Consider the following 21,436-nt stretch of genomic DNA (forward strand, 5'->3'; position numbering starts at 1 on the left):
CAGTTACAGCAAAGCTTATAGGTGAGAGGAACATGGAAATCCTTAATTAGACCCGAGTTAGCTGTAGATCTTGCTGAAGCTGTGGGGAAAAGCCCAGCCATGACTCACATTGTCAGGTCAGCAGAAATGGGTGTGAGGGTCAGACCGAGAGGAGAGTCTGGCTGCATGCTCTCTCTGCACAGCTAGAATAACTCAGAGACTCTTAACAGAAAAACACCCTCCCAAGAAGCCGAGGAGGACACATGACAGAGAAAACAAACCCCAGTCAGATCCTGATATCACCTTTCCGGATGTCATTCCAGAGGGAATCTATAAATCACAGAAACACCAAGGGATGTGGGGCATTAATTAATAAGTCCCCATTAAATGGTGACATAACGACAGTTAACATCTAATGAATGCCTCATTATCTCTTGATCGTTAATATTTTATAGCACAGGAACCCAGGAATTGGTACCCCTGGGCCCTGCAGCCCAGTTTTCTGACAGGGCCCCTAAGAACACAGAGTCACTGGGTGTTGACCCTCTCCTGTGACACTACCAGGAAGCAGAGGTAGTTAACCTTTTGAGAATCCTGGGGGCTTGTGTTTCTGGTTGGAGGACAAGTGCACCTGCCTGCCATTCTCACAGCCAGCATCTGTGACTCTGGGTTCCTCGGGAGGTCAGAAGCCAGCTGGCAAGGTGCTTTTGGGGTGCAACCTTGCTGACTCTCCCAGTCCTGTGGGGCGAGGGGGAAGGGGGGGTGTCAGAAAGCAGTCAAGGCTCTGCTGTGTGTGGTGAGGAGGCCACTTGCACTGGAGCAGGTTTGCTGCAAGGGCTGATGTCTCACCTTCTAGAAATTCCAGGAGGCCGGCACTCTGTTTGGAGGTGGGGGTGGCTCCCCCAAGCAGGAGGGAGGATATGTCCCTTGCTCTGTGACCTGGGCTCCAGTCTGTCTTTCTTTAGGGAATAGAACCTCAGAGACCTGCCAGCAGGTGCTCTGCGCCCAGAGGCCTGGGGGCTACTCACACAGGAAGGGGCTCCAAACCCAGACTGCCCACTGGAGGTTGCTTGGCCAGGTGCTGTCAGAGTCCGCTGGGACTGGGGGCTGGGACCCAAAGACTGGAGGTGGGCGGTGGGCAAGGGGGAGGAGGCATTTAAGAGAAGGGGCTCAGGGGGTGGCTTCAGTTGGGGGTGAAGAGCTAGGCGAGGAGTCTCGAACGGGCCAGGACAGCTGGACACCCTATGGGGAGGAGGGGAAGACAAGGCGCGCAGAGTGTGGATTCACCCGCTGAAAGTTCACAGAAGCTGGGTAGGGGCGGGGCTGGGGGTGCTCATCAAAACAGGCTCTGGTGCACTGAAATTGGGCGCGCGCGCGCGGGTGGTGGGGGGGGAGTTGGCTCACGGGGACAGAGGCTTAGGGGACCGGAGGAGAGGGCACCTGGGTGGGAGTTGCATGGTACAGGGGCACACCAGGACTTGGTGTGTGTGTGAGGGAGCGAAGCTGGGGGGGTGCATCGGGAGTGGGTGGGGGGGCAGGCTCACCGGGTCAGAAAGCGCGAGGAGGCGGGGACGCTCCAGGGCACAAGACCCTAAGCCAGGGAGGGGAGGAAGGGGACAGACTCAGCCCGGGCGGTGGGGCACAGTAAGATGGGGAGCCGAACGCACGGGGGACAGGGTGCCTAGGGAGGGGAGGAGTTGTGGAGGACACTGAGCCGGGAGGGGGGCTCACGCGGATTGAGGGAGCCAGGGGCGGGGAACACTAAGGGGGCGTCACATTGAGCCTCCGAGAGGGCGCAAGGGGGGACTGGGGCGCCCAGGGAGTCGGGGGACACTGAGTGGGGGCGGGCAGGAATGGGGGTCGCTGAGTGAGGAGTGCACACTGATCCCGGGAGCGGGGCGCACAGGCACTGGGGGCGCCTGGGGGTGGAGGACACTGAGTTGGAGGGGCTGGAGTGAGGGTCGCAGCATACTGAGTCGGGGAGGCTGGAGGCGCAAGGGACTGGGGGCGGGGGACACTAGGTGGGGGGCACTAAGCAGCGGTAGAGGGCGCGCGGGGACGGGGGCGCGGGGCTCGGGCCCCGGAGGAGGAGGGAGCGGGGGGGGGGGGCGCAGGGGGCGCGGGCCGGGCGGGGCAGCAGCGGGCGGCGGGCGGGCGGCGCATTGTCTGGCGGCGGGATGGAGCCGCGGGCGCTGGTCACGGCGCTGAGCCTGGGCCTCGGCCTCTGCGCGCTGGCGCTGCTGCTCACGGCCATCTGCAGCGACCACTGGTACGAGACGGACCCCCGGCGCCACAAGGACGGTTGCGCGCGAGGCCGCGGGGACCCTGAGCCCCCAGACCAGCGGAGCCGCCTGATGCCGCTGCTGTCTCACCTGCCACTGCGGGATGCGCCCCCAGCCCCCCGCCGCCCGCCCCCCGGGGCCCCAGGCCAGCACCCCCAGCCTGGGCTTGGCGCGCTGGACAGCGCCTGCGGACGCCAGCTCTTTGCCACCTACGCCGGGCTCTGGAGAAAATGCTACTTCCTGGGCGTCGACCGAGACCTGGACACATTGGTGCTGAAAGGTGGGCATCCCTGAGCCCTTGCCTGGGTCCCTCTGCTCTCCCTCCTACCCTTCCTGCGTGTCCTCCTTCTTCCCCGTGGTCGCAGGACTCCTGGACTCTGCTCCCCAGGATGGGTACAGTCCCAAAGATGAACCTCTCTAGTCCTGCCCCCCAACTTGTACTGGCCTCTATGTGTGTGTAGAGGGGCGGGGAGTCCTGCAGCCTGGCCCCCTGGGCTGAGTGAGGGCTGAGGGGGGAGCCCCGCGGGACCCTCATGCCAAGCTCAGGGGTCTGCTGTGCCCTGGGTCTCTGATATTCAAGCAATCAGGGCTGACCTGCCTGGGGTGGGTGATGAGTGGTGGTGGCTGGTGACTCCATTTGCTGGCGAGCTTGCAGCTTGGCTTCTGGTGGCCACATGACCAGCTCTCCAGCCTGTGTCCAGGTCTGGCTGTTTGTGCCACGGTTTTGTCACTGGCCCCAATTAGCCCTTCACTGTGTCCTGTGAGACCCTGCCAGCATCTGGCTCCAGTGTGAGCTGTTGCGGTGCTCTATTTCATGGTGCTTTTCTGTAATCTTCTTGTGAAAGGTGTTCCATATGACAGTCCCACGGTGCTGCTTCCTTCTAACTTTCTCAGAATTTTGCCTGCCTATGAATTCTCCTTCTGCCACATGAGAAAAGCCTTTCTCTCCCTTGTACTTATCATATCAAAGAGAGAAAGGAGAAGTGTGAAGTTTTCCTCCTCAGTGGTCACCCAGCAAAGCAGTGGGAGTGGGTGTTGTGGTGTGTTGGGTTGTGAGAAAGAGGTGCGCAGGGTGGAGCAGGATGTTAATGAGCTCTGGCCTTCAAAGTCTGCTTAGTTGGTCCAGTAGCCATCCCTCAAACATGTCACTTTCCTCCTTCCTGTGCCTGGTTCAGCTGGGGACTGCCATCTGAAATCTGTCTCTGTGTGGAAGGACTCCAGGTTTGGGGAGGGGGTTGCTGGGTAGAGTGGCCTGCCTTTGGGAAGTGCTCCCTTTTCAAGCCCTGTGTCTCACCCTGGGGAGATGCTGCATAATTGGTTCTGGTGGTGGCAGAGTGTGCCAGCCCCTTCTGAAATTCTCATTGAGGCACGGCGGTTTTGAAAGCTAAGCAGTGTACTCTGTCTGTGGAAATGACAGAGCTGCACTTCTCACATGCTGCTGCTTCTGCCTCCGGTCTCTGGTCGCATGGAGATTGAATGGAGGTGCATGCCTAAAATAGCAGGCAGGGTTCAACCCTGTGCAGGAAAGGACCCCATCACTATCCTGGCACTCACTGCTGGCTTCTCTGAAATCCAGCCATCTCAGAGCTGGAGGGTACTGTAGAGGTCACGAAACCCAGCCTCTTACTCGTTGTCCAAATTCCATTCTTCTGTGCTCTTTCTGAAAAGTGGTTATCCAGCCCCAAGTCCACTTAGCACCCCACCTTCAGATGGACTTTGTATACTGGAGAACAGAATGATATCTTTTTGCTCATGAATGCATGTTTGAGATGAAACCATCTCAGATCTGTAGTATTCATGATGCCCAACTGATCTTTTGTGTAGAACACTAGAAAGTTCTAGAAAGCATGGTTGCAGTGTTATGGTCTCTTCAAAAGGGTCCTCAGTCTCCTTGTCTGCAGCATTAGGAAGTGTGAGATGTCAGTGGTTTTTCCAGTTCTGACATCTGTCACTGACGTAATAATAACAATGTAGGTGTAGCTTCCCAGGAAGTTAATGAGCTGACATTATTAAGATGTGAGGTGTTTGGAGATATTGTCATGCGGTCAGATAACAGCCTGCTGTTTGGAAGATGGTGGACATTGCCCCTAAGTCCTTTCATCAGTACTGATCACCTACCTGGGACGGCTCCATTCCTCTTCTGGAGCTCAAGAAAAATGTGCTCAGTGTAACGGATGGCATGGATGAAGTGCATGTCTTTAACATTCTACGAGCCTGTGACTAATTTGGGGAAGGAAAGTGTCACTGAAATTCTCAAGCAGATGAGGTTGTCACCCGTATTAGGCAGCCAGTGCTACCTTTGTTTTGGCATCTGACACCAGAGGCTGTGGCGTGAATTTCTTAAACGAGCCATCTGTAACTAGCACTTGACATCACATCTAATTAAAAAGTCTGGCGAACTGGGACCACAAGTTCTATCCTTACACTCTTTCCTCTGAATTTTCTTGTCTATGAGTTCTAACATTTAGAAATTCTAAAGATAGGAAAGGGAGAAAAGTCAACTCTGGGAAGTTGGGTGGTAGCGCAGCAGGTTAAGCGCAGGTGGCGCAAAGCACAAGGACCGGTATAAAGATTCCGGTTCAAACCTCTGGCTCCCCACCTGCAGGGAAGTCGCTTCACAAGTGGTGAAGCAGTTCTGCAGGTGTCTATCTTTCTCTCCCCCTCTCTGTCTTCCCCTCCTCTCTCGATTTCTCTCTGTCCTACCCAACAACAACAATAAAACAACAAGGGCAACAAAAGGGAATAAATAAATAAATAAATATAAAAAAAAGAAAGAAAAGTAGACTCAGAAGAGAGCATGAGGAAGCTGGGAAAGGGACATAAGAGTTCTCTGGCATATTTGGAGAGTCTAAGAGAGACGAAGAGACTGGTGGAGGAGTTTTCCTGAAGTGAACTTAGCTGGAAGTGGGGCACTTCCACACTGGAATTATTTGTATTTCCTATTACTGGAAAGAATGTGTGAGAGGTGCAAAGGAGACAGAAACATTCAATGTGGATGGGAGGTGAGCTTGGAAATGGCATGTACAGCCTAGTCTACTTAGGAGAAATCATAGAGCAAAACAAAAAAACCCAAACAAACAAACAAAAGAAAACCATTCACCTCACTGGGATGAGAATTTGGGGAAATCACCCATTTTTCATTCTCACTCTTTCACTGGGAATCTAGTTTACCTCAATCTAGTGTGACTCTAATAGTTCAAGATTGGGTCTGAGGTCTGGACCTCAGATAAGAATGGAGATCAAAGAGTCAGTCATCCGGCTGAGTGTCCTGTTACCTTGCTCCCCATCTGCAGGGGGGAACATTTCACAGAGGTGAAGCAGGTGTGCCTGTGTCTCCTCTCTCACTCTCTATCTCCCTCTCCCTTCTCACTTTCTCTGTCCTATCCAATAAAAATAGCATTAAAAAAAAGGAAAAAATGGCTGCTGGGAGCAGTGGATACATAGTGCTGGCACCTAGCACCAGTGATAATTCTGGTGACAACTAAAATTAAATTTAATTTAATTTAAAAAGTGGATTTCAAGTGACTGATATGCCAATAAGAACCAAGATTAGGCTCTATTTGCTGCGGGTTTCCCTCAAGTTTTATTGAGCATTGAATACATATATAGAAATTACCTGAAGTCCTAGAAAGAATAATCTAAAACTATTAAAGGAAACTCCTTGACTCTCATACAAAATCAGAAACCTCTCCTGTTTCACAAGCTTGGTGAAGTTGACTTTCCCAGGCCAACAAAGGTCCAGCTACTAGCCCAACATGAATATAGTTGGTTTTCAAGCTCCAAATTCTCTTAAGGCACCAACTGACCAATCCATTCTGTCTTCTCTCACCCATTGGGATAGCATGGAAACTTGCAAAGCTTTAGAGAGATTAAGCTAGTCCTATGTTTCCACGGTTTAGTATTCAATGCAGTAAATGCTCTTTGAAAATATTTTGGAAAAAATGATGTATTTGTTAACACAAATGGGGGGAGGGAGAGAGAGAGAGAAAACATCACTCTGGCACATGTGATGTTGGAGACTGCACCTGGGATGCTTTTAAATCCAGAGCTCTAGTCACTGAACTACTTCTTGGGCTCATTGAAAGCTTCTTATGTTCAGAATAGTATTATAAGGAAGAATTCTGCTACATTTGTGGAGGTTCTTTGGGTCGGGGGTGGTCCATTGCTCTGAATTTTTTCTGGCACATTTATGTTTCTCATAGTTAATGATGAATGTTAAGGAAGTTTGGCTGGTCAGAGTGAGGGCTGTCTCTGTTAAATATGCAGATAAAACCATCCCCTCCAAAACAGAACTCTTGGTGGTAGGAACAGTGCATAATCATACCTTAGTTATCTCATAATTCTGTAAATCAATATTAAATCACTAATAAAGTTATTAAATCTGTTTCCCGACATTTTCTTTGTATCATTTTGGCCTTCTAGTGACAGAAAAGAAAACTTCATTGAAAGAATCACAATGCCTGGAGCATGCTGAAAAAAAAATCAATTAACTCACTAAATAGAAGAGGAAAACAAACAAACAAACAAACAAACAAAAATATCCCACCCTGGCATAGGAGGCTGGAATATCTGTGAGGGAGGAGCTTGAGAGAACTGATATTCAGGGAGGGGTCTCATTACCACTAGAGATGTTGTGAGTTTGAAAGAAGCCTTTATATGCAAAAATCACAGGAAACCAGTGAGGCTGGAGGCCAAAGCATGGATCATATAAGGAATCTAGGAAAAGAAGAGAGGTAACCTAGAGAGAAGAAATTCACTTCTCCATCCATGCATCCATCCATCATCCATCCATTTATTCAGTCAACAATTATTCACTGCATATCAGGCACTGTTCTTGGTATAGAAAATGTAGAAATAAGTAAGATGGAAAAGACCCTGCCCCCAAGGTTGTCTGCTGAGAAGTGGAGTTATTTCCTAACTCCTATTACATCCTAACTCCTGCAGCTTCTGGGAAGGTGTCTTGCACAGAGGCTGCTGACTCTGGTGGTAAGTGACAGAAAATGCAGTGCATAGTGGAGGGTGGGTGCTATGCCTGCAGGTGGTCCTTTGCCCACTTTGTGCCAACCTCAATTCTTTCATTTCAGCAGTTACTAGATGAACAGTAGAACAGGACAGATGGAAGGAGACTCAGATGGAAACATTATATAATGCTTCTTGCAGTTACTGAAAACATGAGCTTTAATAAATAAACATTGAGAGGCTTATGAATGCATTATGTAGAACTCTGAAAAAATTAATTTTGGAGACAATTAGTCATTGAGATTAAGTCAAAAGTTCCAACTGTTCTATGAGCCAGAACTTTAATATGGTCTTTATTTTTTAGCTACAGATTTTCATTACAAACAATTAGTGTTACATTTCAAATCTATGTACCTCATTTATGGGAATCAGATTCTAATATTCTCTATTGCCTACAGTAAATAAAAGGGAAGTTAGTGCTGTAGCATTTGGGGTTTGTGAACTTTAAAATGCTGGAATTTTAGAAACAAGATAATTATGATTCTGCTTGCATAATGTTAACTTGTAGAAGTCATCTGGGACCAAATTCTTGAGACTTGAAATAAAACATGTCCTTGTGGTTCCAGAAACATTTTTCTTCTAATGAGATAAACAGAGATATCAAAGACAGTGGGACATAAGTACTTTGTCATGTTGCTCTCGGCCAGAGAACAGCAGAAGACTCAGTGGGTCTGCTCTTCACTCTGTGGGTGATTTATTTGTTTTCCCCTGCTGCTTATTTTCTGTGAAATTAATAGTCTGTACAGGACCCACCAAGTCCTACCTGACACCAGAGTAGATGGATGGCTTTCTTCAGCTCATTTGTAGACCAAAGTATCATTTGCCGGAGAATAATTATCTCCCTCGACAAATCTACTGCCTCTTCTCTATACATTGTTTTCAGACCTTCTCCTGGATCAGAAGATGCTGCTGCCAAGGGTTTGCCTCAAATTTTTTTTTTGCGGGGGGAGGGGACAGTCTAGGGTATGTTATTAAGACTTCCATTCTTTGCTTCGCCATGCAAGTGGTCTCTCAAATTGCTTTAAGCATCACTCTGTGTGACTTCTGTTTCTTCATCTGTAAATGGTGTGCATGATAGTGCTCACACAGGAATTATGAGACACAGGCAAAGTCAAGCTTGAAGGGCTGTGGCGACAGGGATCTGAACAGGATTCTGGTTTTATTTCTTCTTTCGAAGTGTTTCACTGGGACACCCCTGGCTGAGAGACAAGAGGCTTTGAAGGCTGATTCTCTCTCTGCTTATCTACAGATGAACAACCCTGTTTCTTATGGGGGCTCTGAAGGGTCCTGCCCCTTGAGACTGAGATAAACGGGGAGGAGTGGGCTCTGTGCTCTGTGACACCCTCCACTTTCATTCCTTCGGGGAGAGCAGGAGGTGAGGCTGATTTCCATGTGGTTTCCAGCATGATGTGCCGCTGAATGAGCCCTTTCAGACTAATGCTTGGCGGACGGCTAGGACACCCCCTCTTTTCTGAGCCCTTTCTGCATCCCCCACCTCGTCCAAGTTAACCATGCCCGCGTGTGACGCTCCCTCTTGACATCTTCTGCTGCTAACACTCCCAAAGATGATTTTCAACAGAAGCTTAAAGTGCTGCTTCCCACTCTGCTGCCAGACAAAGACCCTTTTCTTTCTTTCTTTCCCTCTGCACGCAGGGATCATCCATTCAAACTTACCAGTGAACCCCAACATGGGTGGTGCTTTTAAGAGACTTGGGACTCAAACAGCCAACATGGATGGCTTTGTTCCGCCCCATCTCATGTGTGACACTGAGCCATGGCCTGGGGGTGGGGGGGCGGGAGACGGAAGAGTGTCTTCCATGGTGCAGGAAGCTCACTTAGGATTACACACTGTCACTGTGACTTTTCCCCTAGCTGCTGATTTATTTCTCTATTATTATTATTATTTATTATTTATTTTCCTAGAACACAGCTTAGCTATGGCTTATAGTGATGCTGGGACCTCAGAGCCTCAGGCGTAAAAGTCTTGTTGCATTATCATTATGCTGTCTTCTCAGCCTTGACTTTTCAGCACTCAGGACAGTCCTCAGATCCCTCTGACTGACCATCACCAGAACTGAGCAGTGGCTGCTCAGTCCTCTGCCAGAGAGCCGCTGGGATTGTCATGTGGATGCTGAGTTGGGTAGTGCAGGGCTGTGGGTGGGCCACAGTCACCAAGAATGAGCCCCCACCCTTGTGCACTTTCACTGTCTGCCCCATACCCTGGTCAGCTTCCCTCTCTTCCCTCAGCCCATCTCTGTGTCCCTCTCATCCTACAGGAAAATACCACTGTCTCCTGATGCTCCATGGTGGTGTCTGTCCAGTCACATATCTGATGACTGCTTAAGAGAATAAAGTCCCCTGCATCTGGGCATACTCCTTGATCCCTGCCCCTTTGCCAAACCACTGCTGAAACCAAGAAAAAAGGATGTGCACAACCAAAAACCTGAGGGTTAATGGGGGTGGGGGACCAAAAACCAAAAGTCAAACAATTTCCCTTTGACGTCAAACATGGCTCTGTGTTTTGAGGGAGGACAGCTGGAAGAAGATCATTTTAGTTGTGGGGTTAAAATCCAGCCTTGCTTCCGCAGTTCCTGGTTTTAATAAACACACCAGTGATAGCATCCAAAGCCCTGCACGGCCAGGCGGACAGATCTTTATCAGACTAAAGGCATTTGTGATACTGGACTTTATCTTCCAAACCGGGCGTGAAATTTATGGTGGTTTGCTTTTTCGCTTTCTTGGAGCGGTCTCCACGACGGCCTTGATTAATTAGCTTCATGGCCAGTTTTAACAAGAGGGCTTCCTCAGTGACTCCTGGAGCTTCAGAAGGGGGTCTGCCTGCTGGGGCCACCCCCTGTGTCTGTCTTTGGAGCTTGCTCAGCTCCCACGGTTGGGGACTCAGCCAGAGGGCTACGTGTACACCCTGGAATGATGTCTGGGACTTCCAGGGAGTACAGGTTGGGGAAGAAGCACCATCAAGGGCAAGACTGTATACCCACCTTCATTCCTTTTTCTCAGAATGATTGAGCACATGGGGAATAATTTCTCTAACTTGCTAGGTGTCTCACAGTGGTTAGACTTTCTCCACTGTGTTCATCAGTTAAAAATCAATCAACTCATTTTTCCCAAGAAGAACCTTGAAGGTATACGATGTTTCCATCTTGGGATCTTTAGGTTTTGGAAATCAAGAGTCTAAGCAGAGAAGAGACTCTCAAAATGAAAGTAGAGAACTCTGACTTGTTCAGATAATTCCAGAAGCTTCAACTGGTCTCTGACAACAGATCACCCAAAGACAAATAGATGATGGTGCTGTCACCTGCCCTTGAATGCTGGCTCATTCACTCTCAAGGTCCCTGGTGCTTCCACAGGCTGAGGGTGCTCGAGGTGGGGGAAGTGGAGACTATGTTCAACTTGGATATCTTTTATTTTTTTAATTGAAATTAAAAAAAAAATATTTATTTATTTCCTTTTGTTGCCCTTGTTATTTTATTGTTGTAGTGATTGTTGTTGTTGTTATTGATATCGTTGTTGTTGGATAGGACAGAGAGAAATGGACAGAGGAGGAAAAGACAGAGAGGGGGAGAAAGATAGACACCTGCAGACTTGCTTCACGACTTGTGAAGCAAATCCCCTGCAGGTGGGGAGCCGGGGCTCAAATCGGGATCCTTACGCCGGTCCTTGAACTTAGTGCCACGTGCGCTTAACCCACTGCTCTACTGCCCCATTCCCAGATATCTTTTATATGTAGTTTAAGGAACTTAAAGTTTTTCTTAGTGCTTTAATAGTGGTCAGCAAGATTATAAAATTGCAAGGGTGTAGTTCCACATCACTGCCACCACCAAAATTCTGTGCCCTCCCCCATAGCCATCATAGTTCTTTTTCATTATAATCTTTATTTATTTATTGGATAGAGACAGTCAGAAATGGAGAGGGAAGGGGGAGATAGAGAGAGAGAGAGACACCTGCAGCACTGCTCTACCATTTGCAAAGCTTTCCTCCTGCAGATGGGGCTCTAACACGGGTCCTTGTACATTGTAATATGTGCGCTCAACCAGGTGCACTAACACCCAGCCCCACCACCACTTTATGGTTCTCATAAAGTCTTTGAGACAGTTTGTGATTTGGCTACTGCTACTGTTGTTGTTTCTCAAGTTCATTTGTTTCAGTTCTGTATGTTCCACATATGAGTGAAGCCATCAGGCAGTTGTCTTTTACCTCCTTGTTCAGTCACCTCCAGTTCCATCCATTTTGTTGAAAAGAACACGGCATCATCGTTTAAAACTTCAGAGACTATATTGCTCTGTTGAGCATATATTCTGTAACTTCGTTATCCATTCTCCCACTGATAGGCATTTAGGCTGCTCCCACTCTTTGGCTATTGTGAATAGTGCAGCTATGAACATAGGGGCAAATGTGTCTTTTAGACTAAAAAAAATTGAGAGAGGTAGGTAGGCAGATAGATAGAAAGAGAGAGAGAGAGCAAGAGAGAGCGAGAGCGAGAGCGAGAGAGAGAGAGAGAGAGAGAGAGAGAGAGAGAGCTGTGCCATGGCACTGCAGCTTCCTTCAGTGTGGTAGAGGTTAGGTTTGAACCTGGGTCTGGGTCAGTCATATGTCAAAGTTACATGTCATCCAAGTGACCCATTTTTCCAGTCCTAAGGAATTAAATTGTTTATTTGTTTTAGGAGAGAGAGAGAGAGGGAGGGAGGGAGAGAGAGAGAGAGAGAGAGAGAGACACCAGAACAAAGCTCTGTTCTGTCGTATGGTGACCCTGGAGTAGAACCTGGTTCTTCACACGCATGTCCTGCAGCCAGCCACTGAGCTGTGTCCCCTGCACAGACACTTGAAAGTATTTGTGGATCATGTGACAGGTGTGGATGCTGCTTGCTTTACTCAGCCACCAGTCAGCTACTGATGTGCTGGGAAATTGGGGCCTCCTGGGAGTCAGGGGCGGTACAGTGGGAACTGGGTGCTGTATCCTGAACTGAGGGCAAGGCTCTCCCCTAGCCCTCCACCCCTGGGTGGAGCCAGGAAGGGGACCCAGGTGACTGTCCAAAGTCCAGGTTGGATCATTTCTCTCTCTCTTTTCCATTTCTCTCTTAAAAAAATAATTTATAAAGATAACAAAAAATTAATTTAGGGGCCAGGTGGTGATGCACTTGGTGAAATGCACACTCTACAGTGCACAAGGCTCAAGCCTCTGTTCCCCCACCTACAGGAGGAAAGCTTCATGAGTGGTGGAGCAGGGCTGCTGGTGTCTCTGTCTCTTTCTCTTTCTCTCTCCCCCTTAGTTTTTCTTGTCTCCATCCAGTAATAAATAAGATAAATAAAATTTTAAAAAAGAATGAAAAATGTATTTATTTTTGGATAGAAACAGAGAAATTGAGAGGGAAGGAGGAGATAGAAAGAGAGACACCTGCAGACCTGCTTCACTACTTATGAAGCTTCCCCACTGTAGGTCCCAGCCCTCAATGACGCCTTCTCTCAACTTCTCATAATTTTGAGAAGGACTTCCAGGTGATGTGTGCAGTCATCACAGGATTTGAGTGGATATCAGTGACTCGATCTCTTGTGACAGAAACTTAAGAGACAGGCCCTCAGAGTGACAGTCAGACAAAGTGGGGGATTCCTTGTAGAAAGGGAAAAAAAGTCCTGACAATGTAAAAGGGCCAGTAGAATAGCCTTGAGCTGGGACTGCTTTGAGCCTCTGAGCATTGAGAATCACTTGTTTTGTGATGCCAGATCACCAACCCCACTTCCCCAAGCACGTTTGGATCCAGACCTTGGGAGCCCCTGTAGAAAGAAGCCAACACTAATGACACAATGAAGAAGAGTGGCAGGAAGAATGACTGTGACTGTTGGTAAATATGTTTCTGGAAAACTCTGTCATTTTGTTTGGGTGTTTGAAATAAATAACAGCCATGGAGAAACCTTCTACTTGGTGCAAAAAAAAAAAAAAAAGGCCGTTTCCAGACAGATGAATCCCCAGAAAAAGCCTCAGAGTCGTGCCGTCTCTCTTGCCTGGCTTTTGCCTGTGCTTTGTGAAGGATCCTCAGACTGGCTGGGAGGCAGGCATGATGGAAGAGCGGGGAGACTCAGCAGCTCAGGGCTGACAAGAACTCTGAGCCGTGACCACCACCACACATCCCCCCCCTCCCCACCTCTGTGATTCCTCTGCTGTGGTCCTTGAGAAGGCTGATGTCAACGTGCTCAGCAAACTCTCATCACTGTCCCACAGTTCCTGTCTTGCCACCTCCTTCCCCACTGAGGGTACCTGGCTGGTACAAGGGGACATAGTGAAGAGTCTGTTAGATGGGTAGGGTGGAGCCTCAGTCTGTGGCAGGGGTGGTGGTGGTGGAGTGATCCAGTAGTAGTGAAGGTAGGTAGCTGAAGGGTGCTATGGCTGTGGGGGCTCCAGTATCCACAACTCCTCCCTGGACACATTGCTCATTTATCAACAGAAATCAGTAGCTGCAGACACAACTTCTGGCCTCTTCATCCTCAGAGCCAACCCCAGCACATCCAGCCCAGGAAAGTTAGTGGAAGAGAGAAAACAGGCATCAGGAAAGGGCACAGGACTCTGCCCTTCAAGTTTGGCAGCTCTATTGAATTAAACACATCTGAGGACTCCCAGCTGCACGAACCCCAAACCACCCCACCCTCCACACACGAAGAGGATCATTCAGCAGGCTGGGAAGGCCCGAGTGTGTGTGTGGGGGCTCTGAGTGTTTCTTGATAATGGGTCCCAGATTGCCATTTTAGAATTTTGCAATGTCAATATATTTTTGAGCCTGCTGTTATTGCTAAATGATTGCACAGACCTTAGCATGTCTTGTTCTAGTCAGAGGTGAAAAAGGCAGACGTATGTATGCATGTATGTTTATATGCACATATAGGTACATATACATGCATAGGTCTATAATAATATCCTGTACATGTACACACACACACACACACACACACACACACACACACACACACACACACACACGGCTAGATCACCAGTTAGCTTGACAGTGCTGAGAATTGAACCTAGGACCTCTCGTATACAAGTCCTGTGTGCTACTGCTATGCTATCTCACAGCAGCTCTCTCTCTTTTTAAAAAAGCTCGACCAAGTATTCTTTCCTGTATGCAGTGTTCTGGAATTGTTTTTGCCCCTGAAAACATCAAGTGTAGCAGCTGTGTGTCTGATTAGCTGCGGCACACCGTAACTCAGGCTGTGGGTCTGGTTTTTACAAATGCAATTAATAGGGGACTGGGTGGTGGCATACTTGGTTGAGTACACACTTTGCCATGTACAAGGACTCAGGTTCAAGCCCCCTACTCCCCACTTGCAGGGAAGAAACTTCATGAGAAGTGAAGCAGGGCTGCAAGTGTCTTTCTTTCTGTCCTATCAAAAATGCCGTTAATAAAGTATTCACCCAAGGACGCAGCTGGGTTTATCACTTAAGAGTGGTTGAGTTGAATTGCAGTGAGCAGAGCTGACCCTACATATATTATTCTCCCTCTGTCTGTAAGTCTGGGGAGTCCATAGCTGCAAGGCCTTCAGTTTCCAGTCCAGGTGACTTGTCTGTCCTGGCCAGAGTAGGTCCAGCTGTTAAGAGACAAGGGAGCAAAGACTAGTTCCCATGACTGTCCTCCTCCATGTGGATGTGGACCCCAGGCTCTCTTCCTTGAGGAAGTACTTGGTTTCCCAGGAAGTTCTTGGGTATCCAACATCTGTACTACAAATTGTCTCTACCACTCTGTGAGAGCTGTGGTGGTTATCACTGGGACTCTGGGGGCACAGAACTTTGGTGGGGGTGTCACAGTAGGCTAACAGATAGGAAAAGTACTGATCACTTCTGTGGAACTTAGGGGGAGGGGGATATTCCCAAATCTGAGAAGGAGCAAAATAAGGTTTAACTCAGATGTGGAATCTAGAGAAATGATACACATGACCTTGCAGTTAACAACCCAGAAGTACACAAACTGTCTCAACCACTCTGTGAGAACTTCCAGCTGTGCGCAGGCAAGGGAAAGGTGCCAAGCCACCCAGAAAGGACCTAGGAACAAAATTTAAGGTGACAGAACCCATGGTCAGGTATGTTCTGCAAAGGACAGCTGACTGGTCTCTGGCTTCTGTCAGCTCAGGAGAGAGACTGCTGTGCCCACCTCTCCCACAATGGCAGAGACCCACCCCTCCCACCAATGATCAAGTCTCAGGTCTACTGCTGCTTTCATAAGACAGAGAATAGGGGCTGGGCGGTAGTGCAGTGGGTTAAGTGCACATGGCACAAAGTGCAAGGACCAGTGTAAGGATCCCAGTTTGAGCCCCCAGCTCCCCACCTGCAGGGGGGTCACTTCACAAGTATTGAAACAGGTCTGCAGGTGTCTTATCTTTCTATCCCCCTTTCTGTCTTCCCCTCCTCTCTCAATTTCTCTCTGTCCTATCCAACAACAACATCAACATCAACAATGGCATCAAAAATAATAAAGACAACAAGGGCAACAAAATGGGAGAAATGGCCTCCAGGAGCAGTGGATTTGTAGTGCAGGCACCAAACCCCAGTGACAACCCTGAAGGAAAAAAAAAAAGACAGAGAGAACTGGAGTTTCCCACTAGCTTTTCCAGACCTGCCATATTCTCTGTCCACTTCCTGGTCTGGTGGAGGTGGGGAAGAAAAGTACCTCTTTCCTTCCCCCCCGGAGTCCCCTGGCTACAACTTTGTAAATCAGACTGAGTAGCAAAAGTGAGACTGAGAAGCAGAGAGAATGCTCAGCCTGTTAGAGCACAGGACTTGCCTTTAGGGGCCCCAAGTTTCCCAGGTTCAATCACTGGGTGAGTACTGTTCTGGTCTCTCTCTCCCTCCTCTTTTGTCCTCTCTCTCATAAGAAGAAGCATACCAAAAAATATAAAACATTGAATTTTTCAAAATATATATTTATTATTTATTAGATACATAAATTAAGAGGCAAGGAGAGAGAGAGAAGAGAGAGAGGGGTTATCCCTGCAGCACTGCTTCACCACTTGTGAAGTTTCCTCCCTGCAGGTGGGAATAGGTGGCTTGAACCTGGATCCTTGCACATGGTAACATGTGCTTTCAACTGGGTGTGCCACTACCCAACCCCATTAAATGAATCTTTTAAAGAGTCATGTTAAAGGGGGGTAAAAACAAACAAACAAACAAAAAAACCAGCAGGGGCTGGTGAGATACAATAATTGTTCTACTAAAGACTTTCTTGCCTGAAGCTCTGAGTTCCCCAACACCACCATCAGCCAGAGCTGAGCAGGGCTCTGTCCTCTGTCTCTCTACCTCTCATTAAAATAAAACATTAAAAGAACCCAACAGAAGTCTATAAGCATGGGCCTCCACACTGGAGCCCTGAGAGGTGAGTAGCTCCAGGATGGCAGAGCCTGACCTTACACGTCGTGTACACACGAGATCCCCACATACCTAGGGGGCGAAGGCACAAAGGACAAGGGTTCAGAGTTTCTAGGACGTGCAAAATGTCGGATCTCAAGTACAGGGAAGAAATGGAAGATAAGGAGCAGCTTCAGCAGTGTCTAATGCAGATCCCTCCAGTACTGGGCCTGGGCTGATAAGGGTCTTGAGTTGTCACTGGTGATTAATTTTTGCCCTTCCCAGCAGAGAGAGGACAAGGGAGAAGGCTGAGAGCCTTGCTTCTCTTTTTCCCTTTCCCTTTTTCTCTTTCCCCTTTTTCTTTCCCCCTTTCCCTTTTCTCTTCTGTTCTTTTCTCTTCTGTTCTTTTCTCTTTTCATCACTGGGGCAAGAAACCAGGGACTCTGTGCATACTCCTGAGTCAACTCTAGGCCTAATTTCCTATCCCTTATTTTTTCTAGAAGGAGAGTGAGGAAAGGCATCACAACATGGCACCATCCTTGGAGTTCCCTCAGTGCTCTCCATGTGGTGAACTATCTCCAGGCCCAGGAAGTGTCAAAGGCCCTATTGGGGGTGGAAGAGGTGAAGTATCCTGCTCCTCACAAGGGGCACATGAATATGTCCTGGAAACCCTGCATGCTGGCTTTTGATTTGCTGTTTGTGACTCTTTGACCCCAAGTGACCCACGGACCCAATGATGTTGTCTAAGGAGGCAAGCATCTGATTCTAAGTGGACATCCAACACTCTGGCTGTTTCAGAGATGGTCAGGAGTCTGAGAGGTGCTCACACAGCTACTACAAATACAGGTGGCTCTGGTCTGCTGGGGTCAGTGCCCTAGCCCCAGGAAGTTCTGTGTAGTCCAGGGAAGTGTGCTCTAAGAAGACTTGGTGATGCAGGAGGACACTCTAATGCCCTGATGGCTGATGGATATAGGAGCATACTCAGCTGACCCCTATGGCCAGGACTTGCCCTCCATTTCCCAGCAGAAAACTGCAGTGTCCCAACATACTGCACAGTCTCCCCTTGGCTGGTGACAGAGGGACAGTCCTTGCAACACAGCGTCAGGACGCATCCACAACATTGCTCCCTGAAGGGTGACAGAGAGACATATGCTCCACATTCAAGACACAAAGCCACTCTCATGGGCAGGGACACCACTGTGCCCACATCTACACCCAACTGGCCTCACCTAGAAGCCTCTAGCTGGGAATAGCTGGCTGGCAGGTCACCCAGCCACCCAGTGGTGCTTGGCGCTAGAGGACAGTGTGAGGGTGACTCCGGCCATGGCCTCTGGGGCTGCTGTCTGGCCACTCCAGCACTTCTCAAGTGTTTGGATTTGCCCTGTGTACCCCTAGACCTGCCCCCTGGCACTGAGGGCTTGTGTCCTAAGCTTAGGGGCTGCTTTGGAGCCCCCATGAGGAGGCAGGAGCATTAGCCCCATCTGCCACCAGTGGGCCGAGCTGGCAGAATACCAGCACCAAAGCCTCAAAGATGGGCTCGAGCTGCAGGGTGTGTGGGTGGATGTCTGTTTGGGCTCCAGATTGCACCCAGCGTGTTGGCCCAGAAAGCAAGAAAGTAAGCGAGCAGGACTGAGAGGAAGGGAAGCAAGGCAGGCAGAGAGTGGCCTGCTGATGCAGCCTTAGGGGTCCCTGTCTGGGGAGGGGGGTACTGGGTACTTTCAGTATGTAGCAGGTGCATTTGTCTCTATGCAACACCATCTGGGCCTGTGGGGTAGATCACACAGTAGGGAAGCTGTCTTGCCTGTTGGTATGCTTCTAATTCTGCTTATAAGACTTCTGTTTTGATCATCAAGTTAGGTTCACTTGTATTGCTTAATGCTGTGGTCTGTTTACATAATCATTGTTTTAATTGTTTTAATCCCCACTGGTTCATGTTCTTTTTCCACTCTGCCCCCTCTCCTAGTCACACCCTGTTTTCCACCCTTTAATCGCCATTGGTTTGCACTCTCTTTTCGCTCCACCCTCTCTAAGTCACACCCTATTTTTACACCCTACCACTTCCTTCCAGGAGAGTATAAATGCAGATGAATAAAGCCAGCATGGCATTGCATTACATTGCATTGCACTGCTTCCCAGCTCAGCCATGAGTCCCTGGTCGTCTCTCTCCCGCCCGCGAAGCTAGCTCGGCATCTGGTGCTCAAACAGGGACCAGCACTTGCCCTGTTTTGTGCACAGTTCAGGGTCCAGGGTTGAATCTCGGTACCACATGGGAGTGCCATGGCTCTGAGAGAAGTTCTGATGCTGTGTTCTCTCTCCCTGCCTTGTCTCTCATTGTCTGACTGCTTTTTTTTTTTTTTAAGTTTTTTAAATATGTATTTATTTTCCCTTTTGTTGCCCTTGTTGTTTAACACTGTGTGGTTATTGATGTCCTTATTGTTGGATAGGACAGAGAGCAATGGAGAGAGGAGGGGAAGACAGAGAGGGGGAGAGAAAGACAGACACCTGCAGACCTGCTTCACCGCTTGTGATGCGACTCCCCTGCAGGTGGGGAGCCGGGGGCTCGAACCGTGATCAATACACCAGTCCCTGCGCTTTGTGCCACCTGCACTTAACCTGCTGCGCCACCGCCCGACTCCCGACTGCTTTCTTTTTTAAAAGAATGAAAAAGTTCCCCAAGAGTCAGGAAATTGCACATAGCAATTGCTCCAGTGCTACAAAAACCAAATAAACAGTCACCTGCCACTTCTTCCTTCAGTTGCAAATCTCTATCTGATGGGACTCCTCAAATCAGCTGGACCAAGGATGACAGCATGAGCCAGCATGTCCATGGTTAGGAATAAAGCCAGAAGAACTGAAAACAAGGGTGGCAGTGCCATCTCGAATGTTCACAGCAGCATTGTCCTTCTGAGCCAAAGGCTGGCTGCAACATGAGCCCTTCATCAGCTGAAACACACCAAGCTGAGTGCCATCTGTCGCCATAGTGGAGCATTACTCAGTCCTAAACAGGACAGAGGCTCTCTGACAGGTAAAGGTGTTTAGGAGCTATGAACCTTGTGCTGAGAGGCATCATTTTCTTTGTGATTAATCATGGTTTACAAGATTATAAAATGACAGGATCTAGTTCCACTCCCCACTCACAGTCACTAGGAACAACGATTTGGGAACCACAGCTACTACAGTCTTTGTGATCATCAGCAAAGAATTGAAGACTGACACACAGAAGTTGAAGCCAAGAGTTTTACTGCCAACTAAGGTGTTTTACCAAAGTGTTTGTCAGCACAGAATGAGAGAGCTCACTCCTCAGGCAGGAGATGGGCTCCAAAGTCCAGGACTGTGTGTTTTAAAGTAAAAGTTGGGGAGGAGATTGCATCTATGATTGGCAAGCTGGGGCTTATATGTAATCAATAGTACTCTGAATGTGTGATTACCCATAATGCATACAGAGAAACCAATGGGGGGGCAGGAGACAATAACCACAGTGTAGTTTATTACAATTACATTATAATGAGGCAGGGGTCATCTTTCCTCACCCATGTTGCCTCTCTGTACCTGCTCCACCTGTGTCATTGACAAGTGGGCTTCATCCCCCTCTCAAAAAGCCACATGACATTTACCTATGGGTCTGGTCCTTCCTGAGAGTGACCAGTGTGAGACCAGTCAGCTGTCCTTTGAAGAACATACCTGACCATGGGTTCTATCACCTTAAATTTTGTTCCTAGGTCCTTTCAAGGTGGCTTGGCACCTTTCCCTTGCCTGCGCACAGCTGGAAGTTCTCACAGAGTGGTTGAGACAGTTTGTGTACTTCTGGGTTGTTAACTGCAAGGTCATGTGTATCATTTCTCTAGATTCCACATCTGAGTGAAACCATATTTTGCTCCTTCTCAGATTTGGGAATATCCCCCTCCCCCTAAGTTCCACAGAAGTGATCAGTACTTTTCCTATCTGTTAGCCTACTATGACACCCCCACCAAAGTTCTGTGCCCCCAGAGTCCCAGTGATAACCACCACAGCTCTCACAGAGTGGTAGAGACAATCTGTGTACTTTTGGGCTGTTAACTGCAAGGTCGTGTGCATTAGTTCTCCAGATTCCACATATGAGTGAAACCATCTGGTAGTTGTCTTTCCTCTCTTATTTCCCTAAGCATAATCACTTCCAGTTCCATCCATTTTGTCCTAAATTACACATATCTTTTATTATTATTATTATTATTGCAGATAGTATTCAATGGAGTATATGTTCCATGACTTCTGTAGCCAGTCAGCTGATGACAGACATTTAGATTGCTTCCACTGTGGCTATTGTGAAGACTGGAGCTGTGAACATAGAGGTCCATGTGTCCCTTCAAATTAGTGTCTGAGTATCCTTTGGATAAATGCCCAAGAGTGGCATTCCTGGATCATGAAGTAGTTCCAGTTTTATTCGTTTAAGGACCCTCCATCCAGTCTTCCAAAGGGGCTGCATGAGTTTGCATTCCCACCAGCAATGGAGCAGACTTCCTTTGTCTTCAAGACCTCTCCGCCATCTGTTATTTCCCATTTTGATGTTGCAGATCCTTCTCTTCTTTCTTTCCTTCTGATAGAGACAGAAATTTTGAGGTGGGAGGGAGAGAGAGAGATAGAAAGAGAGACACTTGCAGTACTGCTTTACTGCTCTTAAAGTTCTCCCCCACATGTGGGGACTGGGGGTTTGAACTCTGGCCCCCACACTTTAAATGGTTAAAAGCTTGCTGCAGGCCTGGAGTAGGTGAATAGGTGGAACACCAGAGTTAAAAGTGTAGTGTCTCTAATGTAAACTCAGTGAAGGATTTCTTTT

General features: G+C 48.4%; 1 protein-coding gene across 1 annotated transcript in view; it reads left to right on the top strand.

Annotated features, from left to right (window-relative positions):
* Positions 1–2,040: 2,040 nt before the first annotated feature.
* Positions 2,041–21,436, top strand: part of TMEM178A (transmembrane protein 178A) — a 57,055-nt gene continuing 37,659 nt past the window's right edge. Inside the window, exon 1 of the mRNA XM_007520982.3 lies at positions 2,041–2,541. Within this exon, the coding sequence (XP_007521044.1) occupies positions 2,157–2,541 (385 nt within the window). The 5' untranslated portion in view covers positions 2,041–2,156. The remainder of the gene's footprint in view (positions 2,542–21,436) is intronic.

Source organism: Erinaceus europaeus, chromosome 3 (assembly GCF_950295315.1).
Source record: "Erinaceus europaeus chromosome 3, mEriEur2.1, whole genome shotgun sequence".
NCBI lineage: Eukaryota > Metazoa > Chordata > Mammalia > Eulipotyphla > Erinaceidae > Erinaceus > Erinaceus europaeus.